General features: G+C 52.4%; 10 protein-coding genes across 10 annotated transcripts; 6 read left to right on the plus strand and 4 right to left on the minus strand.

The window, feature by feature from the left end:
- Positions 1 to 1,832: 1,832 nt before the first annotated feature.
- On the minus strand, positions 1,833 to 2,132 carry A1O5_11713 (uncharacterized protein; the record flags this gene model as incomplete). The annotated part of the gene is made up of 1 exon (XM_007752284.1): positions 1,833 to 2,132. The coding sequence occupies one exon, from the start codon at positions 2,130 to 2,132 to the stop codon at positions 1,833 to 1,835; it is 300 nt and encodes a 99-aa protein (XP_007750474.1).
- An 887-nt stretch (positions 2,133 to 3,019) lies between these two features.
- A1O5_11714 (uncharacterized protein) lies at positions 3,020 to 5,452 on the plus strand (the record flags this gene model as incomplete). The annotated part of the gene is made up of 1 exon (XM_007752285.1): positions 3,020 to 5,452. The coding sequence occupies one exon, from the start codon at positions 3,020 to 3,022 to the stop codon at positions 5,450 to 5,452; it is 2,433 nt and encodes an 810-aa protein (XP_007750475.1).
- Positions 5,453 to 5,747: 295 nt separating this feature from the next.
- On the minus strand, positions 5,748 to 6,827 carry A1O5_11715 (uncharacterized protein; the record flags this gene model as incomplete). Its single annotated transcript, XM_007752286.1, has 1 exon — positions 5,748 to 6,827. The coding sequence occupies one exon, from the start codon at positions 6,825 to 6,827 to the stop codon at positions 5,748 to 5,750; it is 1,080 nt and encodes a 359-aa protein (XP_007750476.1).
- A 1,102-nt stretch (positions 6,828 to 7,929) lies between these two features.
- On the plus strand, positions 7,930 to 9,649 carry A1O5_11716 (uncharacterized protein; the record flags this gene model as incomplete). Its single annotated transcript, XM_007752287.1, has 3 exons — positions 7,930 to 9,015; positions 9,066 to 9,466; positions 9,514 to 9,649. The coding sequence occupies 3 exons, from the start codon at positions 7,930 to 7,932 to the stop codon at positions 9,647 to 9,649; spliced, it is 1,623 nt and encodes a 540-aa protein (XP_007750477.1).
- Positions 9,650 to 9,978: 329 nt separating this feature from the next.
- Positions 9,979 to 10,960, plus strand: A1O5_11717 (uncharacterized protein; the record flags this gene model as incomplete). The annotated part of the gene is made up of 2 exons (XM_007752288.1): positions 9,979 to 10,349; positions 10,414 to 10,960. 2 exons carry the CDS (start codon positions 9,979 to 9,981, stop codon positions 10,958 to 10,960), a joined length of 918 nt encoding a protein of 305 aa, XP_007750478.1.
- Positions 10,961 to 11,842: 882 nt separating this feature from the next.
- Positions 11,843 to 13,090, plus strand: A1O5_11718 (uncharacterized protein; the record flags this gene model as incomplete). Its single annotated transcript, XM_007752289.1, has 1 exon — positions 11,843 to 13,090. One exon carries the CDS (start codon positions 11,843 to 11,845, stop codon positions 13,088 to 13,090), a length of 1,248 nt encoding a protein of 415 aa, XP_007750479.1.
- A 1,292-nt stretch (positions 13,091 to 14,382) lies between these two features.
- Positions 14,383 to 16,062, plus strand: A1O5_11719 (uncharacterized protein; the record flags this gene model as incomplete). The annotated part of the gene is made up of 1 exon (XM_007752290.1): positions 14,383 to 16,062. One exon carries the CDS (start codon positions 14,383 to 14,385, stop codon positions 16,060 to 16,062), a length of 1,680 nt encoding a protein of 559 aa, XP_007750480.1.
- A 1,704-nt stretch (positions 16,063 to 17,766) lies between these two features.
- Positions 17,767 to 18,800, plus strand: A1O5_11720 (uncharacterized protein; the record flags this gene model as incomplete). Its single annotated transcript, XM_007752291.1, has 2 exons — positions 17,767 to 18,127; positions 18,187 to 18,800. 2 exons carry the CDS (start codon positions 17,767 to 17,769, stop codon positions 18,798 to 18,800), a joined length of 975 nt encoding a protein of 324 aa, XP_007750481.1.
- Positions 18,801 to 20,145: 1,345 nt separating this feature from the next.
- A1O5_11721 (uncharacterized protein) lies at positions 20,146 to 22,443 on the minus strand (the record flags this gene model as incomplete). The annotated part of the gene is made up of 1 exon (XM_007752292.1): positions 20,146 to 22,443. The coding sequence occupies one exon, from the start codon at positions 22,441 to 22,443 to the stop codon at positions 20,146 to 20,148; it is 2,298 nt and encodes a 765-aa protein (XP_007750482.1).
- Positions 22,444 to 24,077: 1,634 nt separating this feature from the next.
- A1O5_11722 (uncharacterized protein) lies at positions 24,078 to 25,852 on the minus strand (the record flags this gene model as incomplete). Its single annotated transcript, XM_007752293.1, has 3 exons — positions 24,078 to 24,278; positions 24,372 to 25,508; positions 25,568 to 25,852. The coding sequence occupies 3 exons, from the start codon at positions 25,850 to 25,852 to the stop codon at positions 24,078 to 24,080; spliced, it is 1,623 nt and encodes a 540-aa protein (XP_007750483.1).
- Between the last annotated feature and the right edge of the window lie 773 nt (positions 25,853 to 26,625).

A 26,625-nucleotide genomic window follows, 5' to 3' on the forward strand; every position in this document is an offset into this window, starting at 1 on the left:
TACTTCCTTCGGTGTTGACGGAGCAGATGTCTGAGGGAAGGCAGTGAGCTTAGCATGCGAAACTTGAAAGTCTCGAAACCTGTTTGCCGACTGCATATCATCGTCTATACAACAAAAGGAGCTCATCGCTCGATAATTGATGCTTCTAGGGTACGGGAGGATCTGCTATTAGTATTGGGAGGGCTTTGGGACGGAAATCATGAACAGGATCATTGGTACTTTGCGGTTAAGGCTAGATGCCTACCAAGCGAGGTTGGGATATGGGACTGCTGTCTGATGAGGGTTTTCAAACAACAATTAGGAGAGGGGCTTTTGGAAGGGATGAATGCCGTTACGAACCAACTGAAATGTGTTGTCGAGCGTCTGGAAGCTTTGGATTAGGTCCCTATGCACATAACACGTCACTTATGTACTTGAAGAGAAAGGGGAGGGTGATTCAGGATATGCCATCCTCTACAAATATGGGTTTTGGTCAAGCATTTGTTTCAATCGCTACACGGGCGCTGAGACCGAAAAGGTGCAAATTGAACTTGGGGGATCAATCGGGCTTTAAGGAAGGGGACAGAACAAACAGTACGTACAGCAGCACAGCCACAGGTTCCCAAAGACATGACCATGAACTTGATTCCTTCGGTCATTTTCGTTTATTTATTTTATGCCTGTTGTCACTACTTTTCGCACTCAACGCAGTCAGTACATGGTTTATTCTACTCTCTTCTTACCCTCTCTTTCTTCATCTTACTCTCTTTCTCTCTCCCTCTTTCCACCTAGCTTTTAGCCTACATGAGAGCTATTGTGAGACTTATTCGATGAGTATTTTGATCCAACGCCCCCGAGATTTCCGGCGTTTGCGAATCAAGAACATGATATGACCCAAGTGTCGTCCCGGTCGACGGTTCAACCGCGTCCCATTATATAATTATATGGCGGTTCGGGACGGCGCCTTATCTGCTCGGCTGCGAATTCGGGTTGCCTTCTCGTCACTAGCCCATCGCAACGCGCCTCACTTTTCATGGTTGGTTCAATCATAGATGTATGGTGGCGGTTGAATAGGATATTAAAAATAGTCAGGCGGTGGGCTGAAGCCTCTAGTGCTAAATGGTGGTCGATGCCGGGGGTCGAGCTGGTCGTATTTTATCACTGGAGGGCCGCTTTTGAGGCCTGGTGTCCCCAGCATCAACCGGGGGTTGAGGCACAGTTGATGCTCGAGCCATGGATTGAGGAGATTGATTGATGTTGTCACTGGATGGGTGTTTTCTGTGGCCTAGTGTCCCCAGAAGGACAGTGACGAGGAAATGCCAGTTGAGGTAAGGTTCGAGAAGATCTTTTATGTTAAGGGTGAAAAGTTTTCGCTGTGGTGTATCAGGTATGGAGGTCTTCGGCGACAAGGCATCAGTCCTAGTATCACCAGACGAGTGTGAGGATTCGGATGTTTGTGCACTAGCGAGGATCAGATACAGGAGCTCCTTTGCATAGGCCGCGGCGGTGGTAGCTGCGTATCTCTGCCACTGGTCATTCTTGTGTGTGTGTCGGAATAGTCCGAGATTCCCCTGATGACAATACAGGGGAATCGATCCATTAGGCCTGCCGCCTCCATGTCGAAGCACAATACATCCTCGGTGGCAGCCAGATGATCCCGCAGCAGTGCGTCTTTCATCAGGCGGTCTGCCGACGCAATCAGGCCGTAACGTATATGGGGGTCATCCTCGGCGGGATCGCGCTGCCGTCGTTCGATGACCTGATCTGTGCATTGTATACATGTTGATGAGCAAGGCTGGTCCGGATCACTGTGGACAAAAGATGATTTGTAAGAGGATATCCATGTCTGGCTTTCAATATCTCGTCCGAAGTCGAGCACTCTTGTTCGTCATCAACTCAATGGTCTGAGCGATTGCATGGCCCCTGCGTTCATGTTGGACACTGAGCTTCTGCAATGCCTGTAGCATGAGGCGAGATGATTTGTCAAGGGACCCTGTTACTTCAAACTGTCGATTTTGGATTGTTTTCCCATAGTCATATTGCAGAACCCCTCCAGAGCGACGTTCTTGGGAACTCACCACGGCACACTCGACGGCAATGGCACGAATCCAGCCAACATGATAGTCGCGGACCGTCAGCCTTGGCTGGGCCATCTTGGTCTCAAATGTGGGCAGGGTCCATCTGTGACCCTATAATTCGTCCAAGGAGTAGTGATGTGTGATTCCTTGATGAACTCGTCGAGTTCATGGGATGATAGAGGACGCATCTTGATGATGGGTCGAAGAACAGCGGATGGGCTGAAGGTCTCTCGGCAAGCGTCGAATAGATGAGAAGAAAAGCGGAATTGATCTGGGCGCCTGGTACTCGGTAACCATGCGGGAAAGCGTCCATTGAGTCCAACCTCTGCTCTTTCCACTCAACCTCACAGCCTCAGCCTTGTCACCAGCCTCAGCCACAACTATGGGGCGGACATGCATTCAAGAAGGAGATGCAACCAACAACCAAACTCCTGCCTCATTGCATTGAATACGTGCGCCACGGCTACGAGTACAGACCGAGAGACATAGGATCGGTGTGCGCTATGACCGCATCACCAAACAGGGATCTTGTATCTGGCGACTGGATGGCTCCATGGCTGATAGCAAATGGTAAATGGCCGATCGACTTCGTTTCCCCGAGCAATACTCCGAGCGTCGTCCACGCATGATTGTAACCATGATGACATTCCCACGCCGTTCCAACTGTCTGTCTCTTGTCTGAATTCTTTGCAACAGACCATCCACTGACCCCTTTTGATGCCATGAAAACCTGCAGCTGCTGTCTGGCTGGGCTTTCAAACTAGACTGGAGCGCCAACCCTCGCGGTCGCCAACGCGGATACGTTCCTTTTTCAACAGCTAGGACGGGTCGAGCTGTTCGGTGTCGCTTGTTCGGTGTGCCTTTCCCTCTACCGCTCGATCTATACCTAAACAAGATCTCTTGACTTTTGTTACTCGTTCTCCAAATCTGTGACCACCAAAAAGAGCAGGGTAGTCTTCCAGATGAAGCTCTATCACTTTGAAAGCAAGCCCGTGGCCCATCCCGATGCTGTCGTTGCGGGGCCTCACTATCGCTTTACCATCCTAACCGACCGTCTGATCCGGTACGAATGGTCCTACGACGGCAAATTTGAAGACCGAGCCTCCACCTTCGCCATTAACCGCGAGTTCCCCGTGCCCAAGTTCCAAGTAGTCGACAGGGCCGAAGAACTCGAGATCATCAACGAGCATTTCCACCTGAGCTACGACAAGAAGCGGTTCAGCGCCAGTGGGCTCTTATGCAGCTTCTCAGCCAAAGTCACCCTGTGGGGTGCACAGTGGCGGTTTGGTGCTCAACCCAGCCATGGCAGAAGAGAGAATCTTGGCGGAACGGCCAGGACGTTGGACGAAGTTGACGGGCGATGTGACATGGGAAACGGTGTGCTGTCGAGATTTGGTTATGCCGCTCTAGATGACAGTAAGTCGATGCTGTTTGATGGCCAGGGCTTCGTGGCTGGTCGACGACCCGGTGATCGGATTGATGGATATCTCTTCTGCCATGGTCATGATTACAAGGGTGCTATCAGGGATTTCTACGCGGTAAGCGGCAAACAACCGCTACTCCCACGATGGGCTCTGGGAAATTGGTGGTCAAGGTACTACAAATACCACCAGGATGAGTATATCGGCTTGATGGACAAATTCAAGAGTCACGATGTCCCCTTGTCGGTCGCGGTCGTGGATATGGATTGGCACATGGTGGATGATCCTCGAGTACCCCATGCCGGGTGGACCGGTTATACTTGGGACAAGAAGTTATTCCCAGATCCCGCGACGTTTGGACGAGAGCTTCACAGTCGGAATCTGAAAATCACCCTCAACGACCATCCGCACTCTGGCATCCACGCGCACGAAGACTCGTACGAGGAGATGGCCAAGTTCCTGGGCCACGACATCTCAAAGAAGAATCCTATTTTGTTCGATCCGACGACTCCCAAATTCATGGAAGCATATTTGAACATTCTTCATCGAAGCATTGAAAGGGTTGCCTGTGACTTTTGGTGGATTGACTGGCAACAGGGTTCTCATACCAAAGTGCCAGGAATCGACCCTCTGTGGTTACTCAATCATTTCCATTTCCTCGACAACGCACTCGGCGGCAAACGTCCGCTCATCTTTTCACGATACGCCGGCCCAGGCAGTCATCGCTATCCCGTCGGCTTTTCGGGGGATACGGTGACGACATGGGCTTCGCTGGAGTTCCAACCCGAGTTCACGGCCACAGCTTCAAATATTGGCTATGGCTGGTGGAGTCATGACATCGGTGGCCACTTTCATGGAAAGCGTGACGACGAGCTGGTGACAAGATGGGTGCAATTTGGTGTCTTCAGCCCTATCATGCGTCTGCATTCCTCCAACTCGAGGTGGACGTCCAAGGAACCCTGGCTGTATCGTAAGGAGAGTGGAGACATCATCGAGGGATTCATGCGTCTTCGTCATCGCATGATCCCCTATCTTTACATGTGCAATGTCCGCGCCTCTACTGACGACGAACCGCTCATGCAGCCAATGTATTGGCTCTTCCCTGAGAGCGCTGAGGCTTACCAGGTGCCTAATCAGTACTTCTTTGGCTCAGAACTTATTGTTGCGCCAATCGTGAAGCCGCGGGACAAGCGCACGAATTTGGCATGCGTCAAGGTCTGGTTGCCGCCTATGCATCGCCATGTGGATGTCTTCACTGGCACAGTCTACGACGGGAACAGGGAGTTGAACATGTACCGCCCATTGCATGAAATCCCTGTGTTGGCACATGAAGGTAGCATCATTCCTCTGGATGCAAACAAGAGGCCAGAAAATGGTGGTCTCAATCCAGAACACTTCGAGGTTCTTGTGGTAATCGGACGCAATGGCAAAACTTTGGTCCTCGAGGATCCAGCAGACGACTCGCTGCAAGTGGAAAAAGAGGGGCCTCAAACAGGTGAGCGTGGTTCACCTATCTACTATGACCAAGCGAAAGGCGAACTCACGGCCTATGTCACGGGTCGAACATGGAGCTTCCGTTTCCTCGCCGTCACCGAGAGACCCAAGGATCTGAAAGTCACGGTTGACGGTCAAGACCGCACCAAAGAAACCGAAGTCTCCATTTCAAAGTTCCCAGACACCCCTTCGATGCTGGTGCATGTCCCTCCCGCGCAACACATGTACCACGCCATCAGCATATCCCTGGGCAGCGATCCGCAATTAAGTGTGTTGGACCACAAGGAACGAATCGAGAAGCTGTTGCTAGATTATCAGACCGAGTTCGAGATAAAGGACAAGATATGGAGCATTGTGGACGATAGAAACAGCGCAATCAACGTCAAGATTGGCATGTTGATGAGTCTGAGCGTCGATGAGACTTTAACAGAACCGATTGCGGAATTGATTTTAAGCGATGTTAGAGGGATGCATTTGTGAGTCGCTTGAAACTGCGAAAAATCGTGAAGGGGACGGGAAACGGACTTGCAGGAGGGACAACAAGGGGAGACTGGATGCGTAAGAAAGTCCTTGTAGAGGCTTTTCCGGATAGATAACGTGCGTTTTGATTTTATGATCATTCCGAAACCTCCTCGGGGAACTCGAAGACAAAGATAGAGACGCCCAAGACCAGCGACTATCCAGCAAAGTGAAAGTCATGCGACAACCGTGATAGACATTGAAGACCCCCGGATCCTCCTTCAGCCGTCTTCACAAGTTGTCAGAGTCTTTCTATTCATAGCCTACTCTCCCGCGCCATCATGGGGAAGACCTTCTCCTCCAGCCACTGGCCAATGATCCGATTGCAGTCCTCGGGCCTCTCCCACAGCGCCCAGTGGCCCGCATCCACCTCGGCCCAGGTCAGCCGCGCGATGCGCTCGGGCATCTTGGCGGCCATGAAGGGCTGCAGGGCCTGGTCCTTCTTGCTGAGGACGAACAAGACCTCCTGCTTCAGCTTCAGGTCCTGCTCGGCCTGCGCGGGGTCCTTTTGCCCGTTGCCGAAGAAGTCGCGCCACTCGTTCATGTAGTTGACCTCGCGGGTGCGGTACCAGTTGAGCGGGCCGTAGACGCCGTGTCGCGCGTACTCGTCCACGTAGTAGCCCAGCTCTTCGTCCGCGAGGAGTTTTGTACTGCCCATGCACGCCTGCCGCGCCAGGTCGAGCCCCTTGTTCGGGTCGAAGCCCACCTCCCGCGTGTCCTTCGTGCGCCCGCCGTACAGGTTGACGAGGAACTGCCGGATCTCGGCCTTGGACTTGACCACCTCTTCGAGCTCGCCGGACACGAAGTGTTCCTGGTACCCGAAGTTGGGGAGCCGCTTCTGGACCAGGATCCCCAGCGGTTCGTATTTGGGGAGAGGCGGGAAGTAAGGCGTGCAGATGCTAAACACCGCCGTGATGAGGTCCGGGTAGTACTGTGCGATGCGGTACACGATCGTGCCGCCCCAGTCGTGGCCGCCCAGGATGATCTTGGTGAGGCCCCTCTGTCGGCACAGCTCGGCCATGTCGTCGGCCGCACGCTTGTAGCTGTAGTCTTGGAGCGTCCACATAGGCGCGTCGGTGCGTCCGTAGCCCATCGAGTCCGGCGCGACCACGTCGAGCCCTAGTTTGGTGAGAAAGGGAATCTGATAGCGCCATCCCATGCTGATGTCCGGGAAGCCGTGGATGAGGAAGATGGTGCCTCGTTTCGGGACCGAGGCCGACGCCGGGCTGAATAGGTAGCCGTATGTGTGGCCGTTCAAGAAGGCCGACAGGAAAGAGACTCGTGGGTCATTGTAGACTTTGATCTTGTCCACTGTTAGGCGTTGGTTGTTGGCCATGGTGGTGGTGGTAGTCGCCGACTACTCTGCCTTGTGTTAGGCTGCGATAGCCTTGGGATTTTTTTTTTTTAAATATTCTCCTGAACAAAGAGATTGAGAGCTTTTATCCCCCCAGAGATATTGATGTCGCGGTGTGCTTATATACAGCTTCAATTCTTGTCCTAGGTCAATAGCAGGCTCGACTCCCTCCCCTTGCTCGTTTTAGACGTATTCGGATGTTTGCCCTCGGTTCACGTCCCAACTGAGGATTCTCCCGCCCTCACAGGCCAAATAGGCTGAAAACTTGCTGGCTCGTGCTGTATTCTATGGCATGGCAGATTTACTGAAAAAAAAAAGCCTTGGACAAGGAGGGTGATGAGAAATGTCAGTCGATATCAGCAGGTAAGTCATCATTGTTGTTTGTAGCTCTCGCCGTCTCTGGTGTTAGAGCTGCCAGCCACGGACCGAGGCTCAGATCCACTAGGCGATAATGCTCGACGGGCTTGACGGGTATCGACCTTGCCGAGTACCACCGGAAGAATTTTGCGGGGAAAGCTGGGCAGCGGCCGGGTTGTCCGTGATTTATCCGGCTGACTAATAATAGCTTGGCACGTCGCTCGCCCTTTTCCAAAGCCATCTAGGTCGGATGAAATTAACGTTGCGAGCTAAGTAAAAAGGAAGAAGGTTACAGCTACCTCATGGGCGCGCTCAGCTATCATCAAGCACACAATGAAAGGGAGCCGAGAAGCGTTTGTCCTACATCCAAGAAGGAACAATGTCTGACCTGGCCACGTCAGAAATATCAGCCCCTGAGATAAGACCATATGGCGTGATGGAGGGCCCAAATGAGCAATCCACATCATTTCCTCACTGGCCTCGAACACCCTGACGTGACTGACCCGCGAATTGATGCGATACATTTGGTCAATATGTTGGCCGTTGACATGTGTCTGCGGGTGTCAAGTTTGTCAGCACGGGTACCCCTGTGCACCAGCATGTTTCGCCCACGACGCCTTGTACGATTCAGGCCTTCTCTTATGTATATGCCGATGTTCTTTGGCCACTTTGTCTCTCTTGTTTGCTTCCAGGGACTACTTTGTTGAGTGTTGACTTCGAATGGTCAATGGCTCCCGAGATGCAAGACCTTGAAACATCTCCTCTATTATCCCCCAACCCCGATCAAAGTCCTCTGCACGATTCGGAAAGCCTGGTAACCCAGACAGCAAAGGATGAGCGAAATATTGACAATGATGTGCTGCCAGAGGCATCTACAGCGGGAAGAAACATTGGTTGGGGAAGCGCCTATATCCTGGTCATCTCTCGAGTCATCGGGTCAGGCATTTTTGCCATGCCTGGAACGATCGTCCAGAACGTAGGCAGTCCGGGCCTGGCTCTTGTTCTCTGGGTTGTCGGAGCTCTGGTTGCGTGGGCCGGACTAGCCATCGATATGGAATATGGATGCATGCTTCCTCGATCAGGCGGAGTCAAAGTGTATTTGGAGTATACCTTTCGAAGACCGCGGTTCCTCACCTCGACCCTGGTTGCTGTCCAAGCTGTTCTCCTTGGATTCACCGCAAGCAATTGCATCGTCTTTGCAAAATACACTCTTTTCGCCGCTGGGGCTACTCCCGACGATCTGAATACCAAATTACTGGCGGTCGGATTGTTGACCTGGATCACAATCGTCCACAGCTGTTTTTACAAGACAGGAATCTGGATCCAGAATATCCTAGGTTGGATTAAGGTTGGGTTGATTGTGTTCATGATTTTGACTGGCTTGTTTGTGGTGCTGCTGCGACCCCATACTTCGTCTAGCAGCACCGCGGGCCATGCTTCAACCACAGCTTGGGATGACCTGTGGACTGGCTCCGATTGGGCGTGGAATAACCTGTCGACGGCGTTCTTCAAGATTCTCTACTCTTACGCAGGCCTCAGCAATGTCAACAACGTGCTTAATGAGGTGAAGGATCCTGTCCGGACACTCAGATCGGTCGGCCCAGTTGCGTTGCTGACGGCTTGTACAATGTATGTGCTTGTTAATGTCGCGTATCTCTCGGTGGTCCCGCTTGAGGAGGTCAAGCGCAGCAGAGAGCTCATAGCAGCACTCTTCTTTGAGCGAGTCTTTGGAGCTGGCTTTGGCAACAAGTTTCTTCCGCTTGCTATTGCTCTTAGCGCTGCAGGGAATGTCATGGTGGTCACGTTCAGCTTGGTATGCATCGCTCCCCCATCCGGCGGTTGAGCGATCTAATTCTATCTCAGGCTCGAGTCAATCAGGAAGTTGCCAGACAAGGGTTTCTCCCCTTTTCGGAAGTTCTGGCCTCTTCCAAACCATTTGGTGCTCCCCTCGGCGGGCTCATCGTCCATTATGTGCCATCTATATTGGTCATCGCTCTACCGCCTTCTGCCACAGTATATGCTTTCATCGCCGATGTCGAAGGATACGCAGGGCAGTTTTTTGCTCTAGCCGTCGCTGCTGGCTTGCTCGTACTCCGTATCAAGAAGCCCGATCTGCGACGACCATTCAAGGCTTGGATTCCGGCTGTGTGGTTCAGGATCGTATTATCTGTGGCACTGATTGGCGCTCCGCTGTTTCCTTCTAGTAAGGGGTCTTCGGATGTCAACTTCTTCTACGCTACTTATGCACTGGTCGGCCTTGCAATGTGCGCAGCATCCCTGCCCAGAAGACGTTTGCTGACCATCTTTATAGTCTTATCTTCGGAGTTGTCTATTGGTTCGCGTGGACCATTGCTCTACCTCGTTATAGAGGCTACAGACTAGAGGAAGAAACGGATGTCCTCGGTGACGGGACAACAGTCACGAAACTTGTCCGCAAGGAATTATAGTCAGTGCACTGTATTGATAAGCAACATGAGTACCGATTGGAAGGGTGTGAAACAATTAACTGAAATGCTTCGCTTCTCTGAACATAACATCCTGAACGCCTGAGGGATTCGGGCACGTCATCCAATGGCACAAATGCCTATTGGCCTCGGTATTGATACAAACGCGTCCTGGATGGCTTACCCCACACTCTGTCTGACCATCGCGTGTATACAACCCAGGATGGCGTGCTATCTGACAAATCAGGAAATGCCATGGCATTGACCATAAGTACGAGGCATCCTCACTTGGAGGTACGATTCCGAGAACTGTCCACCAAAAAGCAACGACAATGGCATCGGCAGCAGTTCAACAGCCCGACGGTCATTCGACCTCGTTCGAACCTTTGACGGCACAGTTGAAGGGTGCTTCTGTGCCTCAGCCGGAGAAGCATCATGTCCATACCCAGTTGAACTACTACAAAGACCCTGGGGATGGAAGCCCTCCTGCTCCAACTTATGTTGGCAAGCCAGAGACCTACGAAAGACCAGTCCAGCCACTGGATGTGACGATACATGATATTCGAGGTGAAGAGAAGAACTATACGCTTGACAAGAGTGGCTTCGAGATTTATCGTCATGCGAGTATTGAAAAGGACTTTCTCGACGATGCCCAGATCAGGGCAAATTATTATCTAGAGACTGAACAGCTGTTGAAGGACGCGTGAGTGTGACGCCTGGGTAATCTCCCCTCGATCTGACTCTAGCTGACGGACTGTGTATGACAGCACTGGGGCCTCACGTGTTTTGATCTTCGACCACACGATCCGCCGAGCGCAAAAGGATCAACGAGGCAGCCCAGCCGCATCTCCTCTCCGCGGGCCAGTGAATCGTGTTCACATCGATCAAAGCTACAGCGCAGCCAGGTCGCGCGTCCCCCACCATCTCCCCGACGAGGCCGATGCCTTGCTCAAAACACGCTACCAGATCATCAACGTCTGGCGACCTATCAAGACCATCCTCAAGGACCCTCTCGCCGTCGCGGAAGCGCACTCGGTGCCAGACTCCGATCTCATTGGCGTCGGTCTGATCTACCCTAACCGGCAGGGCGAGACCTACACGGTGCGACCCAACCCGGAGCACAAGTGGCACTATCTCTACGGACAGACGCCAGAGGAGGTTCTTCTGATCAAGTGCTTCGACTCCAAGCTGGACGGGCGCGCGAGGAGAGTGCCACACACTGCATTTGTGAATCCCGAGACTGTGAACGAGGATTCGCGCGAGTCGATTGAAGTTCGGGCATTGGTCTTCCACGAGGATCAATCTGCGGAATGAAACCAAGATTTTTGCTTCCACCTTCCTGGGTAGTTTTTTTTATTTTTTATTTTTTTTTCATGCACGCTAGACCCAGGTCCCATGTATTCTGCGAAAATCATACAAGCATATGCTTATCATGGCTTTTCTTCCTCCGGTACCATTTCTTATCTGCATGCATCTCAATCCGGTCTCTGTGGTATTATGGATCCTATACCGAGTATGTATGTCATCCGCTTGTCGCTACCTCCCTTGAGGACGGACCGAACGCCTCCCACTATTTCTGTTTTCGAAGGATATCTATCGGTGCTATATGGGCTAATTCGCGGAGGGAAAAGCCTTCAGTCTACCCCATCGGCTGATGCCAAAATCCGAATGGCAAATTGTCCACGGACGTAATATGTGGGTCCGAAGTCCGCGGCACCACTTCGATTTATTTGCCAAGGCTGAGCCACGGGGCGGAGCTAGTCACATGACTTGTCTTAACCGCACTCGGCCTTAGCAGAGGTGTCTTGGTGTGTCCAGCCACATTTCTAGCGCAACGCTCCCTTCTCCCCCCACCAGGCAACAGCAAATGTTCAATGTTCACTGCCCCGCCTGCGGAGGCGGTCTTGGGTGCTCTCAGCATTCGGTCGCCCGACCACTCGTTGTTTACCAACCCATTCCGCTATTCTTTCTCCAACTTGCTGCGTCATCCTACTCTCACGCGATTCTGCCTTGTCTGATCCTCTTACGACCGTGTTCTCTTAGCAGGGGACGTGGCGACTTATATATCATTCTTGAGCTCAAAAGGCAACCTTGTTGGCCTTTCCCCTCGTATCTGCGCATTAACTTTGTCGAAACGATCCTTCCTTCATCCCACCCTCGTGAAGCATCTATCTTCATCTTTATCTCATCGCGCAAATGTCATACGGCCCTCCGCAGGGTCAACCACCGTATGGAGGTTATCCTCCTCAGGGACAAGGATATGGATACCCTTCACAAGGACCTCCACAACCTGGCGGATATCCTCCTGCGCAGGGAGGTTATGGCGCTCCTCCACAGCAAGGAGGTTGGGGTCCTCCTCAGGGAGGCCCTTTTCCAGGACAGTATGGCGGACCTCCGCCGCCGCAGGGCGGCTATGGCCCTCCTCCTCCCGGCGGATTTCCTCCACAACAATATCAGCAATATGGCCCCCCTCCCGCGCAACCTTCACCAGGCTACGTACCCGGCGCTCAAGCACAAGGTGATGCATCGCGTGATGCAGAAGCCCTGCGTAATGCCATGAAAGGTTTCGGCACCGACGAGAGAACCCTGATCCAGATCCTTTCGAAACCGGACCCGTTACAGATGGCACTACTGAGAAATACCTACAACCAACGCTTCCACCGTGATCTGGAGAAAGATATCAAGTCGGAGACATCCAAGTATTTCCGTGATGGGCTGGTCGCGCTTGTTCAGGGCCCGCTTATGCACGATGTACACAGTGTGCATGGAGCGATCAAAGGGCTAGGGACAAAGGAGTCGGTGTTGAACGATGTTCTGTTGGGTCGTTCGAATGCAGACATGCGCGCGATAAAGCAGGCGTATCAGCAGACGTACAGGCATACCCTTGAAGCCGATGTCAAAGGGGATCTATCGCTCAAGACGGAAAAGTTGTTCGACCTGGTCATGTCGGCCACGCGAAACGAGGAATCCGCGCCTGTTATCCCTACCGAGACCGAGCGTGATTGCACGGAGTTACATCGCGCCATGGATGCGCGCGTCGGCACCGATCAACTTACCGTGTGCACAATTCTCAGCAGGCGGTCTGATGGACAAATCCGCGCTATCGCCCACCATTGGCACCAGATGTACCGCTCGTCGTTTGAAAAGGTCATCGAATCCGAGTTCTCGGGACACATGAAAGATGCGCTGCTCTTGATGGTGCGCAGGGCGTGTGATCGCGCAATGTCTGACGCCACGCAGCTGGAGGATGCGATGGCAGGGCCGGGCACGAAGGATATTTTGCTTGTTCAGCGGGTGGTTAGGGTGCACTGGGACAGGTTGCATTTGGACCAGGTCAAGCGCGCCTATGCGCACCGGTACAAGAAGGATCTGATCCAGAGAATCAAAGGTGAGATTCATTTTGACAAGTACTATGAGGGGCTGATGGTTGCTTGCTTGTCTTGATGGATTGACGATTGATGAAACATCCCTCTTCTGATCCAAGTCTTGGGCTATAATGGTTCGGGAGGCTCTTTGAGGTTCAGCGCGGTGGGCCTTGATCGGTTTCTTTACGTTGCCCCTACCACGGTTCGGGTTGTTTTTGTACAGCTGTACGTTGGGTATCTCGCGGGTACTGCTTCTGCGTTTCGGCAGACGTCAACTTGCCTGATTATGACAATATCTTTCACATCCTGTGTCCCATGTGGGCATCTTCCGTCTTGCGATATCTTTCTCTTTCTCTTATGCAAAACATTCTGTCAACGTTCTATTAGTGAGTATCGTCGTCCAGAAGCCTCGTCTGTGCGGAACCGTACAGGCGTCGCAAGTATAGGAGCGAGGACGCCGAGAAGAGCCATCGTCGGACAAGAGGTGCTGCTTTTGATTCGCGAAGGACACCACGGAACAGGGGCGCTAGAGAGAAGTTATAGTTGAGATGTGCGGCATTAGACCTATCACGACGTGGAGAGCACAGGGAAATGGGTGGTGGTCCAGGCGAGGGCAGCTTTGGGAGTACGAGGTACGTAGTATGTAAGTACGTACCCAGAGAGATTATCGCCGCACAAAGAGGCATTGCCAAGGCCGCAGTCTTCCTTCTTTCGAGTGGCCTACTCACAAGAAGAGAAACACAGCATCGTTGTCGACCTATATGAGAGACCTGCATATTCACCACCTTCCCTTCTCCATCCCCATCGCATCAAGAAGCCGTTTTAGGCGACTTGACGATGCCCAAATCAGGCTTAACGAGGTCCGCCGATCGAGATCCGCAACACTATGGTCAGGTGTGACCGAGGATCTCACTTTGTCTATGCCTTCCATTGGCTGGTAGCACTGTTGTTCTAGGAATCCCTCCCCACACAGAGAGCTCTGCCATGTGTCTGCCTTAGTGTAAGGCCGCGGGAGGAAGACGCCTATCAAGATGCCCCACGGAACCGTTGGGATCGAGTTGGTGCAGCCCGGAGATTCTTTATCCCCTCGATACCCCTCCCCGACCATACGACTCCAGGCTCTAAAGGCTGGCCCAGTAGCCGACCGCTCAGCAACGGCCCATTTTCTGTTTCTGAGCACGCTGAGCTCCATGGAGCTGGCATTCGTTAATCCGCGAGCATATTGACCGCCTGGTGCAGCAGCCCCGTCTCACCCTCCTTTCCTCTCTGTTTCCTTCCACAGGTCCCCCTTCTGGTCCCTAAATCTTGTCCATATGTGGCCATGCGCGCTCATCTCTTACAAAGCACTACCTGCGAATATGCATCTCTGAGATGCCCGCCAACAAGGCCGGTCTTCTTTTCGTGAACAAGACGCCCTTGTCAAAGTCCCTCTCCAACAGCAAAGGCGACCTTGAGAGCTCGCGTGAGATCCACAAACATGTTCAGAAATCTCGCGACTACGAAAAGGAAAAGGAAAACCGGAGGAAACTGAAGAGAGCCAGGCTGTTTTCTCTAGGATGGACTCCTGTTTCCGTCGCTCCCAGGCAAACGCCCGCCTCGGCACCTCTCTCCGTGCATCCAGAGACACCTTCCAGCAAGGGGACCCATTCTGTTGCCCTCAGACCCCACGTCATTCAGAGCCGCGAGGCAGACGCTGATTGCTGCACTCCAGCTCGGCCCCAGGACGATGTTCCGAAGCTCTCCCTTGTCATGCCGAGTTGGGGCTCATTGGATCCGTTTGGCCAATTTAGAGTGCCTATGAACGTTGAAAAGCATCGAATACTCGAGTACTTCGTTCTGAGGTTCTTCCCTGCAGTGACCCGAAGCGATATGGTTGCATTCATGGGCCATCCTCGAGCGACCTCATCCAGTCCTGCTGTGCAACTTATCCGGCGAGCGTCCACCGACGAACTGCATGTCCTTGCGCTTTTGGCCGCCGCTAGTGCTCGCATGAAGTTTGTTGATCGATACCATTTCTCCCGAGCGGATCTACCCGAGCGGTTGGCAGATGCAACCCTTCGACTCCTGAGGAGGTATCTGGCGCAAGGCCGGCCAATCACACATGAGTTGGTACAAAGTATTCTATACCTATGGGCAGTCGAGAGCTACCGGAGAAATTGGGAGGCGGTCTGGACGCACGGAAAAATGATTATGTATCTCTGCAACCAGCATCTCGGCGGTTTCCGAAACTTGGATCCCTATATGCGCCGGATGCTCTGGCTTGCTGATCGCTTCCAGGCTGCTGCCACACAGACTCCACCTTTGATCCAAGAGAGGTGGGAGACGGAAGAGCTTACGCCGCAGCAATATACTTGTGGAGTGGCAGCCTTGCGCGAGCACGGCAGCCAGCCAATGGGTTGCGGTTTTACGGAGACAGATAGCATCTTCAGCGAGCATTTTCAAAACCTCCTCGACACTGTTCTGGAGCTTTGTTGCGTCATACATTGCCATTGGGTCGGCGTCATTGAACAAGTACTCATTCCAAAACGAGACTGGGCTGTTGCTCGAAGCTATTTCATCGCGGATGAACTAATCAACTTTAAAGACGGCGACGCTGGGGATTGCCCCGAAAGCCCAGTTTCTGGGGATCAAAGTTTTCAGGACTGTGTTCGACTGGCGTTAATTGTTTGGATGGCATTCATCCCAGCATGCACTCCGTATGCTGCGAGTGCGGGACTCGTCACGCTGCGGGCAGCTGTCGATGCCAAAGCTTTGAGGAACCGGTTGGGACGGATTATTTCGAGTCTGCATGAACATCCGGCGAGTTTGAAAGAAGAGACGATGCTTTTTTGGATTGCTGGCTTGGGTGCTGTCGCAAGCGAACTGGTTGAGAATCAAGAATGGTTTGCGGTGCAGTTTCAGAGACTTGCCAAGAAGCTCGGGATCTTTGCTTGGGAAGACTTTGTGCCGATACAGGAGAGGTTTTTGCTCCTGGATTATCTGAAACCCGGGAGCCTCACAAAATTGACGTGGCTCTTACAGCGAGCTGTTCATGCCGATCTTGGAGACTGAAGAATGGTTGCGAAGTGCGATTCGCACACCGCACAAGGTGTGTGCACGTTCCACGAAGCTGCACGGCTAGTACGTCCCAGTGAACTGCAAAACTGACGGCCAAAGTTATGGGCGCCACTGAAAAGCAATCCTGAGACCGTGAACCACACGCACCAATGCTCCGACAGAAGAAGGCGGACGGCACGAGTGTGGCGCGCCGATGACTCTCATGGAGGTACTTTGGCCAAGAAGGACCGGGTCGATCGATATGGTTATGCTAACCCAGCCTCCAGGACGACGGACTTCTTCGACTAAGTACTTGTCTCCGATCGTTCTGCGATTCCCGAGAATCTTGGATATGTCGGCCAAGGGCTGGGACTCGACGGACGGATCACAAATTGCCACCGTGCGTCTGACCGAAAGGATACAACGGCAAAGGAATGGGTGTTCAAGTTGGACTTGAGTGTCTCGGCCCTAACACCGGAAAATATCGGAATCAGCAAACATCAGCAGAGAATGGGACGAAAGATAGTCGGGGGCTTCGGGTATTGTTCGGTTTCAGGGCGGAGATTCCAGAATGGCCGGGGGATGGTCCAGGGGGCGGGGGAAGACGAAGATGGGTTTGAGCAAGTGTCCTGGGTGTGTCTGAACTGTGTTGTAGAGAGAGGAATGTTGATGATAGTTTTGTGTAGTATGGATGATAGGAGATTGAGGGTTGTGACTGTTGCTGGAAAAGGAAAAACAGATCTACCGAGGCAATACCGAGGACCGATCAATACTTTGTATTTGTAGGTCAAATGAAGTCACATGCCTGGTGGGGGGGGATGGTTTTCTTTTTGCTTCTTCCCCGCAACCATCATCATTTGGCATCATCTGGACAGCGCACGCAGCTTTACTTGTACTGTACTTGTACACCCTCGTAAAAATGCGTCACAAATTTCAGCCACTCCAGCTGACCCTGGTTTCCATCCAGTCCCCTGCTTCCACTCGTCCTTTTAACTCCCCACCACCGTCTTGTGCCTGGGGGAGCTTCCCTTGGGCTAACCAGGTCTCGCTAAGCCGCTGGTGCTGGTCCCCCGTAAGCTACAGATGGACTGGGCAAGACTTGGGCCATGATGAAATCTCTTTCCCATGCTCCATCCGGCTGGTGCTGCCCACTCATTGTCCCGCGCTGTCGTCCTGCCTCGGCGGAAGGGGACAAACACACACCCAAATCTTTGCCTGCGAGGGCAACGCATTTGTCCTTCTTGCCTCTCGGCCCTTACCAGCTGCAATCTTCGATGATTTTCCGGATTCGAACGGCTTTGCTGGATTGTCATAAGACTAACCCTATTTTCCTTGCTTCCTTCCATCTGGCTCATGCAAGACCGACCTCACTCTGATCTCCTCTTTCCTCTCCTTGGAGGCTTTGGTTAGGATCGTCTCTCCTCTCTCGCTGAAGCATTGGCGTTGCGCTTGGGAGCTTCATTTTTCTTTTTTCCTTCCTTGTTGCCGAACCTGTCTGTGTTGTCATAAGTACGCTTGCAAGTGAACTTGCTCTCTTTCCAATCCTTAATTTCTCCTCAGGTGATTGCACGGGCTGAGCAGCTCCTCAACCCTTCACCGTGAATCGAGCGAGTCCGAGACCCGTACTTACCTCTCAAAAGAGCGCCGACTACGTCTTACTGCACAGCCTTGCATGAGCAGGTAGCCACGCCAATTATTCGCTGAAGATCTCTCGTCAACATGTCGGCCAAAAGCGTCAAAGGTGAAGGCGGCAAGAAACCGGCCAGTGCGGCCACAAATCTAATCGCCGGCGGTGGCGCAGGCATGATGGAAGCCCTGGTCTGCCACCCGCTCGACACGATAAAAGTGCGAATGCAGTTGTCCAGAAGAGGAAGAACCCCGGGGACGAAGAAACGAGGATTTCTGATGACCGGAAGGGATATCGTCAAACGGGAAACAGTCTTTGGTCTATATAAGGGATTAGGCGCCGTTCTGACCGGTATCGTTCCCAAGATGGCCATTCGATTCACTTCGTACGAGTGGTATAAGCAGTTACTGGCAGATCAAGACGGGAAAGTGAGCTCGCGGGCGACATTCCTAGGTATGCTCTCCAGTACACGGGCAACAAGGACTGGACATGTACTAACTCACCAAACACAGCTGGACTGGCTGCCGGCGTTACAGAAGCAGTTGCAGTGGTGACCCCAATGGAGGTTGTCAAAATTCGAATGCAGGCCCAATATCACAGTCTCTCGGACCCGCTCGATGTTCCCAAGTACCGCAGCGCCCCTCACGCCCTCATGACCGTCATCCGGGAAGAAGGCGTCGGGGCCATCTACCGCGGTGTCTCCCTCACCGCTCTACGACAAGGCACAAACCAAGCGGTCAATTTCACCGTATACACGGAACTGAAAGAGATGTTGCAAAGGTGGCAGCCAGAATACGAAAACAAGAATCTACCGGGATATCAAACAACGGTCATTGGGCTAATATCTGGCGCCATGGGTCCCTTTTCCAATGCCCCAATCGATACGATCAAGACACGATTGCAGAAGACCCCCGCAGAACCTGGTCAGACCGCCATGTCAAGGATCATGAAGATATCTAGCGACATGTTTAAGCAGGAAGGACCCAGGGCGTTCTACAAAGGTATCACGCCCAGAGTGATGCGTGTCGCGCCTGGACAGGCAGTAACATTTACCGTCTACGAATATTTGAAGGGAGCTCTAGAACGGAGTAATCTCATGTTCGTGGGAGGGAAGTACGAGGAATGATTGAGAGGGCCGTGGGGTTGAAGAGGGGACCGAGATGTTGAAATGCCATGTTTTGGATATATTGCATCTTCCTGGAGCGAGGGCAAGGGGGAAAAGCAAGGCAGTGAATCATTTGACGGGCGCTCACAGGACCAATTTTCCATGTACATAGTCGATACGTGGGTGCTTTTTCCTCGTTCAAAGCGAGAATTTTTCTAGCCATCCTTTTCTTCGCCCCTCGCGGTTCAGTGTTGCTGCCGTCTCCGGCACTTCCAGTGGACTTTATAGTTCACCACGGTACCGTCTCTTTTGGAAATATGCAGGCCATTTCTGGTCTTTGAGGCTGACACGTTGTCTAAAGGTCCGAAAAGGGTATCGACCGGCCTTCAGGGGGAGGCAGCAGGCAGGAGGCAGGAAGAGAAGAAGATTGCGTAGCCCTTTGTTGATCGAATGCTTCACCAGCCCGCTGGGGTTTAGGGAAACTTGCCTCTAGACATGCCGTGCTGTGCTTTCGCATCGCAGGGATCTAGCTCATGTGGCACAGGAAGAGAGATACTCAGACGCAAGTAGCCCTTCTGAGAAGGAAGCGTTGCTCCTTATTTCAAGTCAGATGGAGTACTCTCCACAGATTGGTGCAGAATGAAGAAGGTATGCCGGCCGAGTGTCGGAGGTTTCATAGTCCGCTTCCGAAGTAATTGCACCTAATACCCAGTACACGGGGTCGCTACACGTTGCCCCTTTACTTTATACCGTGCCTGCTACTTACCCTACTACTAGTGGTCGTTCGTGCTGCTTTGGTTTTGCTTTCCTATCCTACTTACGGAGTAGCCTCTGATGGATATAACATTACTTCTTTGATTCTCAACTTTCTTGGGATATGGAGGATATCTCGTCATTTCCCTGGGAAATGTGAACTCCAGGCATGTGTTTCATTCGCCCTGGATATGTAATCTAGGGATCGAGAATTGCGAAGTGCCAGAAGGAAGAGGCAGAGGCAGAGGCAGAGACAGAGGCAGAGACAGAGGCAGAGGACGAAGTGATTGATCGCTGGCACTTCCCCGAATTCTACGCCAAAGGTAGGTGCGTACCATATTCAAAGTCTCGGTTACAGCTAACATTGAAAGAGCAGGGAAAAAGGCTTCGCTTATGTTGCACCACTCCATTTGTGGACAGTCGATTTTCTTGGATGGAACAGACTTTCTGCCTCGAGATCGGTGAATCCTATGACGAGGACGGAATACCGCAAGAGGCCTCGCAGTGAAGAGACTATCGGGGTGAGATATGACTGCGCTATCCCTGCCCAGAGCAGGTTCCGAGAGACGATTCTGATTGATCTCACTCGAACGAATTTCATAACTAACCAAGGTCACGACCTGACGACCACAGTCTCCTTCTCGACCTCCTTCTTTGATGCTCTGGATAAGAACTCTCTGATGACATTCTCCGTCAGCTTCGCCACGTTGTTCTTGTAGTCGTCCCAACCCAGAGAGCAATACCAGTTTATGCTGCCTACGGAGAAGATGGCTCCCCCGGCGTCCGTCTCATAGTAGACAATATCCGAACGGATCTCGTTCGTCTGCGTCCCCAGCGTCTTTATGATCGGGAACATGGTAATTTCCGGGACAATGCCAAACGCGTCCGGGTGGCCTGTACTTGTGGCGACTATTACTCCGTTTGTGGGGCTTCCGCAGGCGAGATCGAAGGAGTCGACTTCATCGCCGCTGGCGCCGCCGCCGAGGCCAAATTCGCCGATGAGCTCCTCCGGGGAGATATCCTTGAACATCCATTCAAAGTCCGGTGCGAAGCTCTTCTCGGTTCGCTTAAAGGGCACGCCGGGACCGGTTCCTTCGGCGCAGAAGGAAATGCCAAAAAGGCCGTGCGAAGATCGGCCCCGACTCTTCCACAAGCCTCCCTGGGTCCCGTTCAGACTCATGATCCTCTCAGGCCCTGGAAGGGTATATGTGCGCACACCTTGATCTCCACGGCGGACTTCAAGGCGCCACGGTCGGGCTGAGTCCAGAGCAGAAACCCAATAGAACCCGTTACCGCCGAGATATAAAATGTTGCCGCCCTGTCTGGCAAAGTTTTCGTACGCATTGTAGGATTCGAAGGTTGGGTATTCTGGATGAGAGCCTGTGATGACGGTATTATAGGGAGCCAATGCGGCCGCGCCGTGGAAATGGAGGTCATGATCAGTGACAATATCGTACGGAATCTTCTGCCGCTCCAGGAACCCGATCATCATGGAGTCGGCGCTGAGCTCGCGTGGTCGCTCAAACGCCCACATGACATAGCCCGGTCGCAGGTTCAATATCGGTCTCTTTGCAGAGGAGAAGACCGTGCCGGAATCATCGTTGTGAACGTCGTAGTTTGACAAGCCCACGTCGCGACGCCGCGTCAGACGGTTAAAGTCTTCGGTACGTTTGATGGCTGAATGGTCGAAACCTGGTCCCGCGTCGATCGAGCTCGAGCGATTAGGATCCGAAATCTGCTCGTTCGCGTAGGCGAGATAGGTGAAGGTCGAAAGCACGAGCGCCACCTTCGCACCGGTCGCTGCCGTCGTCTGCGGCGTAGAACGAACGATAAACGTAATCATGTCGGACGTTTTGCCGTTTGTCGAATTTACCTCTACGGCGTAGATACCGGATCGAGCGTCGTGGGGGATCTTGATCGTGAAATCGGTCTCCCACTTCGCGTCGTCCAGGTCGTCTTCGTGAAAATGGATCGCGCCGTAGCCGTACTTCGCCTTTGTCCAGTCCGACTCACCTCCATCCCAGTCATGGCCTGTGACAGCCCTTGTCGGAGCATTGATCAAGACACCGTGGAAGTTGTTGCCCGAAACATCCAGGATGGAGTCTTCCGATATGTTGCGCGAAAAGTCGTATTTGGCGATGACATCCTTGGCGGCGGCTCCTTTGAGTATAGAAATCGTAGGACTGTCAATGCGTCCGTTGAAGAAATGCGTGGCCCTTGGGAATGTAGAGGTTGGGCTGTCTGCATAGCTCGCCGCAAATAAGAGATCATCTGAAAAGGGCGACGAGGCTGCCACGACTGGAGCGGTGAACGTGGTCTGCACCGACGACACGGGAGGCGCCTTTTCCACGATATACGCCAGTGGCTGAAGAGTAATGCAGCATTCGGCTCCTTTGATCACGACATGAAGCTTGATCCACCTTCGTCGTGCTGGGCTGAACCCGGTGTGAACGGTTTCCACCGTGCTTCCTGTCCCAATCCATGCCTCAACGAGGCCGCCTTCACTGACCAGCACCGCCAGTCCGGTCTTTGTGTCGGCATTCAAGTTAGAAATGATGGCTTGTGGATGACCTGCCTTAGGCAGATGGGCCTGGAAATAGAGAGTGACTTCTACCCCTTCCAACGTAGACGGCAGATTAAGACGTTTGACAATTGCATAAGAACCCGGTCGGGCATATTGAAACCGTCCTGGAGCCACCCCTGATGGGATCTGGGAGACCTCCTCTAGCTGCTTCACCGGGGAGTGTTCTTCTTGAACACCTTGTATGACACGCACAGTGCGATAGGAATATTCCGGCTCTGTGCAAGACACCTTGATGGCGACGTCGTCGCCGGGACTGGCAATCCATGGTTCAGCATATCCGGTGATTTCTGATGGATAGTCCTTGGGCGGTGTATCAATTGTACTCATTTTGAAATGCTGCGACGCGATCGATCTCAAAGGTTCCTCTTCCCTAGAGTGGTTTGGAAGGACTGGATGATGATGTTTGTCCAAGACGGTCCTGTGTCAGGGTCTGCACGATTGAGATGTTGTTATCCGACCTGACGGACGATATAGATACGGGGGATATCAATTGGGTTAAGACGTGACAACTACTCTTGACGGGCATGCTCATTTGTACTGTTCCTGTGTTAGCAATAGCCTTTCAATGATTCACCCCATTCTTTTGGTGTGTTTCGGGTTCCTCAGCCCATAGATACGCCGAGCCACGGAGCATTCAACGAACTCCTGGTTGAATGTTGTGACGCGCTGATCAGCGGTATCTCGTGCGGAGAATGTCAGTCCCATTGGCGTCAGATTGATTGAGTATCTTCTTGTTGGCCAGTGACAGCGAAAGCTCTCGGCCACCAAGCGGCGGTGATATCCACATGCGGGGCCCTAGGATGTTCGGGATGATAGACAGTTTGCATTCGGGATGTGGACTTTGGAGAATTCCAGAACAAGTAACCAAGTTCATCGGACCATTGTCAATGATTGGCTCCAGCATCTGGTATTCGTCCTGCAGTAACATCACGACCGAACCTTCTTTATACTGACTCGTTGCCAGCTGGTATCAGTTCATGACCTCCGAAGATCCACTGTTTTGGATATGTCCGTGCTGCAGATGTCTCGCTCCAGGGGTAGTTAGTGTCGGACTGTGACAGATAAGAACAAATGTCCAGTAGTTCTCTGTTCGCTCCTGTGGATAACAAAGCGTGCGTAGTCATTAGGCGTACCTCCTCGAGGTGTTTCCCTATCAGGCAAGAGAGCCTTTAGGTAGTAGTGTTATATTGTCGCCGTTGACGCTTGATAATGCTCTAAGAAGGGAAAGGTACCCCGTTGATGATATTGGCTTATACTGCGGCGGAAAGCTGCACATTCTCGATTGAGTGACTGGATATCTGGCAATTCTTGAACTGCCTTTTCTCTACGAGGTATTTGCGAGGAGAAACGTCTAGCCAGCTACTTAACTAGACCAGCGCAATCCGGGCTGAGAAATTGCGGCCCGGGCAAGTTATTGGATCGTCCACGGCGCCCAGAGTTCAAGTGGCTGCCGCATTGCCAGATTCGTTCTCCTGGGCTGTCGATCCCCTTATTCCACTCTCCTTAGGTTTAGCTTAGATAGCTAGTTTGCTTGTACGATCATATTTGACGACTGAACTTGTTATTCTAGAATGCATAATGCCGCAATGGCTTGCGTCCTGCTGTAGATGTTATTGTGCTGGAGCTAATTCCTGGGTCCTCAAGTTCTTCCTTTTGTTATTACGGGCGTTGCAATCAGGCCTATGGGGGAGAGATTCAAGCGCCTTTTCCTTGCGCACGAAGACAGATCCGAAAAATTAAACAAGTGCATTGATTCCTTCTACCTGCAAAATATCCAGTCCTGTACCTCCCATTCGTCTGATTGACAGTGTTGCTTTGTGACCTCGAGCCATTCTGCTGCCTTGGTCTTGCATCCGTAGGGGGCGTCTACTTCCAGCCCTGTTTGATACTGAGACATCAAATCCAGCAAGTCCCTCATCCATATCTTGACGATTGAACTCGGCCAGTGAGCTTCTAGATGTCTAATGTGCCCCAACAATCAGCGTGTCCACATATTCCCAGTACTTCTTCGCGGACATGCGCCGTAATTTCTTGCCCCAGACGGTCATAAACAGGAAACTGAAATTGGAGAACAGACAGAGAAAAGCTACGGCAATGAAGCAGTTCTGTGTCCCGGTGTTCTCCAACCACGGAGTAATCCCATAGTTCATCCCGAAGCCCATCTGTGAAATGTCAGTCGTCTATCTCAGCTTTTTGGAATCCTTGATCGGTCCCAGAAAATGAATATAGGTGTTGAGAGGAGACAGAGGACTTACTGTGTTGCGAATAACGATAACCAGAACGACAGTCTCCCCAGCGATCTCCTTGAAACAGTCGACATCGTATGCAAGCGAAGTGCTCCCGCCACTCACAATCCCAAAGCTTGTCATGCCCAGGCCGATAATTAGACCCATGAAATGGATCTGGTGAGCGGCGCCCACGCCCCAGAGAATCAGTCCTGCTGTTGCGAGTGTTCCAGAAAAGGTCAGAAGCCAAAGTCTGTGCTCTGGTTCACGTATGCCCCGGTTCCGCCTGGCGATTCTGATGGCGATTTCGTCGCCAGCCCATCCGGCCCACCACCATGCCACGGTGCAGCCAATCAGCAATGACAGATATGAAATCCCGACCGCCCTGGCAGAGAAGTTGTAAGGGGCAGCATTCAGGATCAATGCCATGGTGGCGTTTTGCACATTGTACCAGCACAAGGAAGCACCATAGAGGAAGCCGGCCCAGTTGACGTTGGGAAAGTAGAAGAACATCCACAGTGGTCGAACCATCATGATGAACATCTGTTTCACTGAAGGGCGGTCTTTGTCGAGTCTGAAAAGGTGCAGCTTCTGCCAGTACGTTCGTTGTGGAAGACGGATCGACTCTGCGATAGGAGAGATGGGTTCCTGGAGAGGAGCACTTTTGGAGACAGCATCGGACTTTTCTCCCAGGGTTTCCACCCCCGAGGCCACCTCTGCAGCTCCCTCGTCAATCCCTTCGATGGTGTGGCGGAAGTACATTGTTTCTTCCATTCCGAAGTAGATTATCACCGTGCAGACGCCGAGGATAATGGTTCCGAACCATATAGCAGCCTCCCAGCCCATCGAGTAGGTGACGAACCCCGCCAGAAAGGGTGCCAGGGCATTGGAACCGAACACCAGCAGAGTATAAATGCCCATGTAATTGCCGCGTTCGTGAGCGAAAAACAGGTCGGAGACGGAGATTTCGCCCAATGACTCCACCGGAGCAACGATGAGACCCAAAAGACTGCGGTGAGCCCACCATATGCTTGTAGAAGTTGTGTATACGGTCCAGATCATCGGACCAATTGCCAACAGACTGCTCAGGATATACACTCCTCGTCGTCCATATGTGAGCGCCACTGGCTGCCAAAAGAGACATCCCCAGCCCGCAAACAGGAATTGCTGAAGTGCTGGTTAGAACGATATTTGCAACAAGATGTGGCTATCACGGGGAGGCTTACCAAGCCGGTGCCGGTATTGATGTCCGCAAGCGAGATGCCGGTTGCCTCACCTATATTCGTCAAGATGGAATACTGAACGGTTGTGGACATCCCAATGCCTAGGATGTAAATATAGGCCATGGTGATTGCCCACAGCTTCCTTTTCTTGGACCAGTTCAACGGGTCTTCTGGGTCCGAACTTGGACGTGGGTTAAGGACAATATCCTTCTTGCCAGAGTGATCAGCAGCCTCAGTGTCGACGAGGTGAATGGTCCCAGGGACCACATTGCGATTCGAGTCTGCCATGGCTGTAGGTAGGCTTCTCTTCACCTTGGCGGATGTGAAATGGAGTAGGATGGGTGGTGAGGAACAACTCGAATTGTTGTTCACTCGATCGACAGTGTTACAGTCCCCGGGAAATAGATTGCCATTTATGTGTCCGTCAAGTTACTGAATCATACCAGACTAAGGGCGTATCTCTCTTACCATACTTAGTATACTTGAGCCTGAGACCCGTTGTGTAGTGTCGGAAATCTATCCGCCGTGTTCTTGTGCTCCGAGTTGTCCATGACCCTGGTCATGTTGTCAAATGCTCCATAGCCATCGGGACAGCAATCAAGGGCAAATCACCCAATGGACCTGCGGAGGCAGTCTCATCCATCCTTCCAAGTTGGGCAATCCGATAGCCACGTTGGACCCTGTGACCCAATGACGATGCTATCAACGGTCGAGACCCTAAGACAAGCCAATGACCAGCGTGTCGATCATTACCCCCGACTTCGCAACGGGTCAGAAGTTACCTAAACAGGCATGAGAGATAGCGTATGCGAGCGCTGGCATCGTTGAAAGCGTCCCGAAATATGTGAGAGCAGAGCTAAGGCTATGTCTCCATAAGTCGTCTATAGGCTTCATCGGCAAGACTCCTATCTGGGCCGACATGCTTCCGATAACAAATAAAGAGGGACCGACTAGTCGCCTGCGCGGACAGGTATCATGTACGAAGGGTCGGGGTTGGCCTATCCTCATTATCTAAGCACATGGTAAAATTTTCAGTCGATGCTCGCCTTCGCTGGCTGAAT

The sequence above is a fragment of the Cladophialophora psammophila genome (assembly GCF_000585535.1).
Source record: "Cladophialophora psammophila CBS 110553 chromosome Unknown aczJe-supercont1.28, whole genome shotgun sequence".
In the NCBI taxonomy this organism is placed as follows: Eukaryota; Fungi; Ascomycota; class Eurotiomycetes; order Chaetothyriales; family Herpotrichiellaceae; genus Cladophialophora; species Cladophialophora psammophila.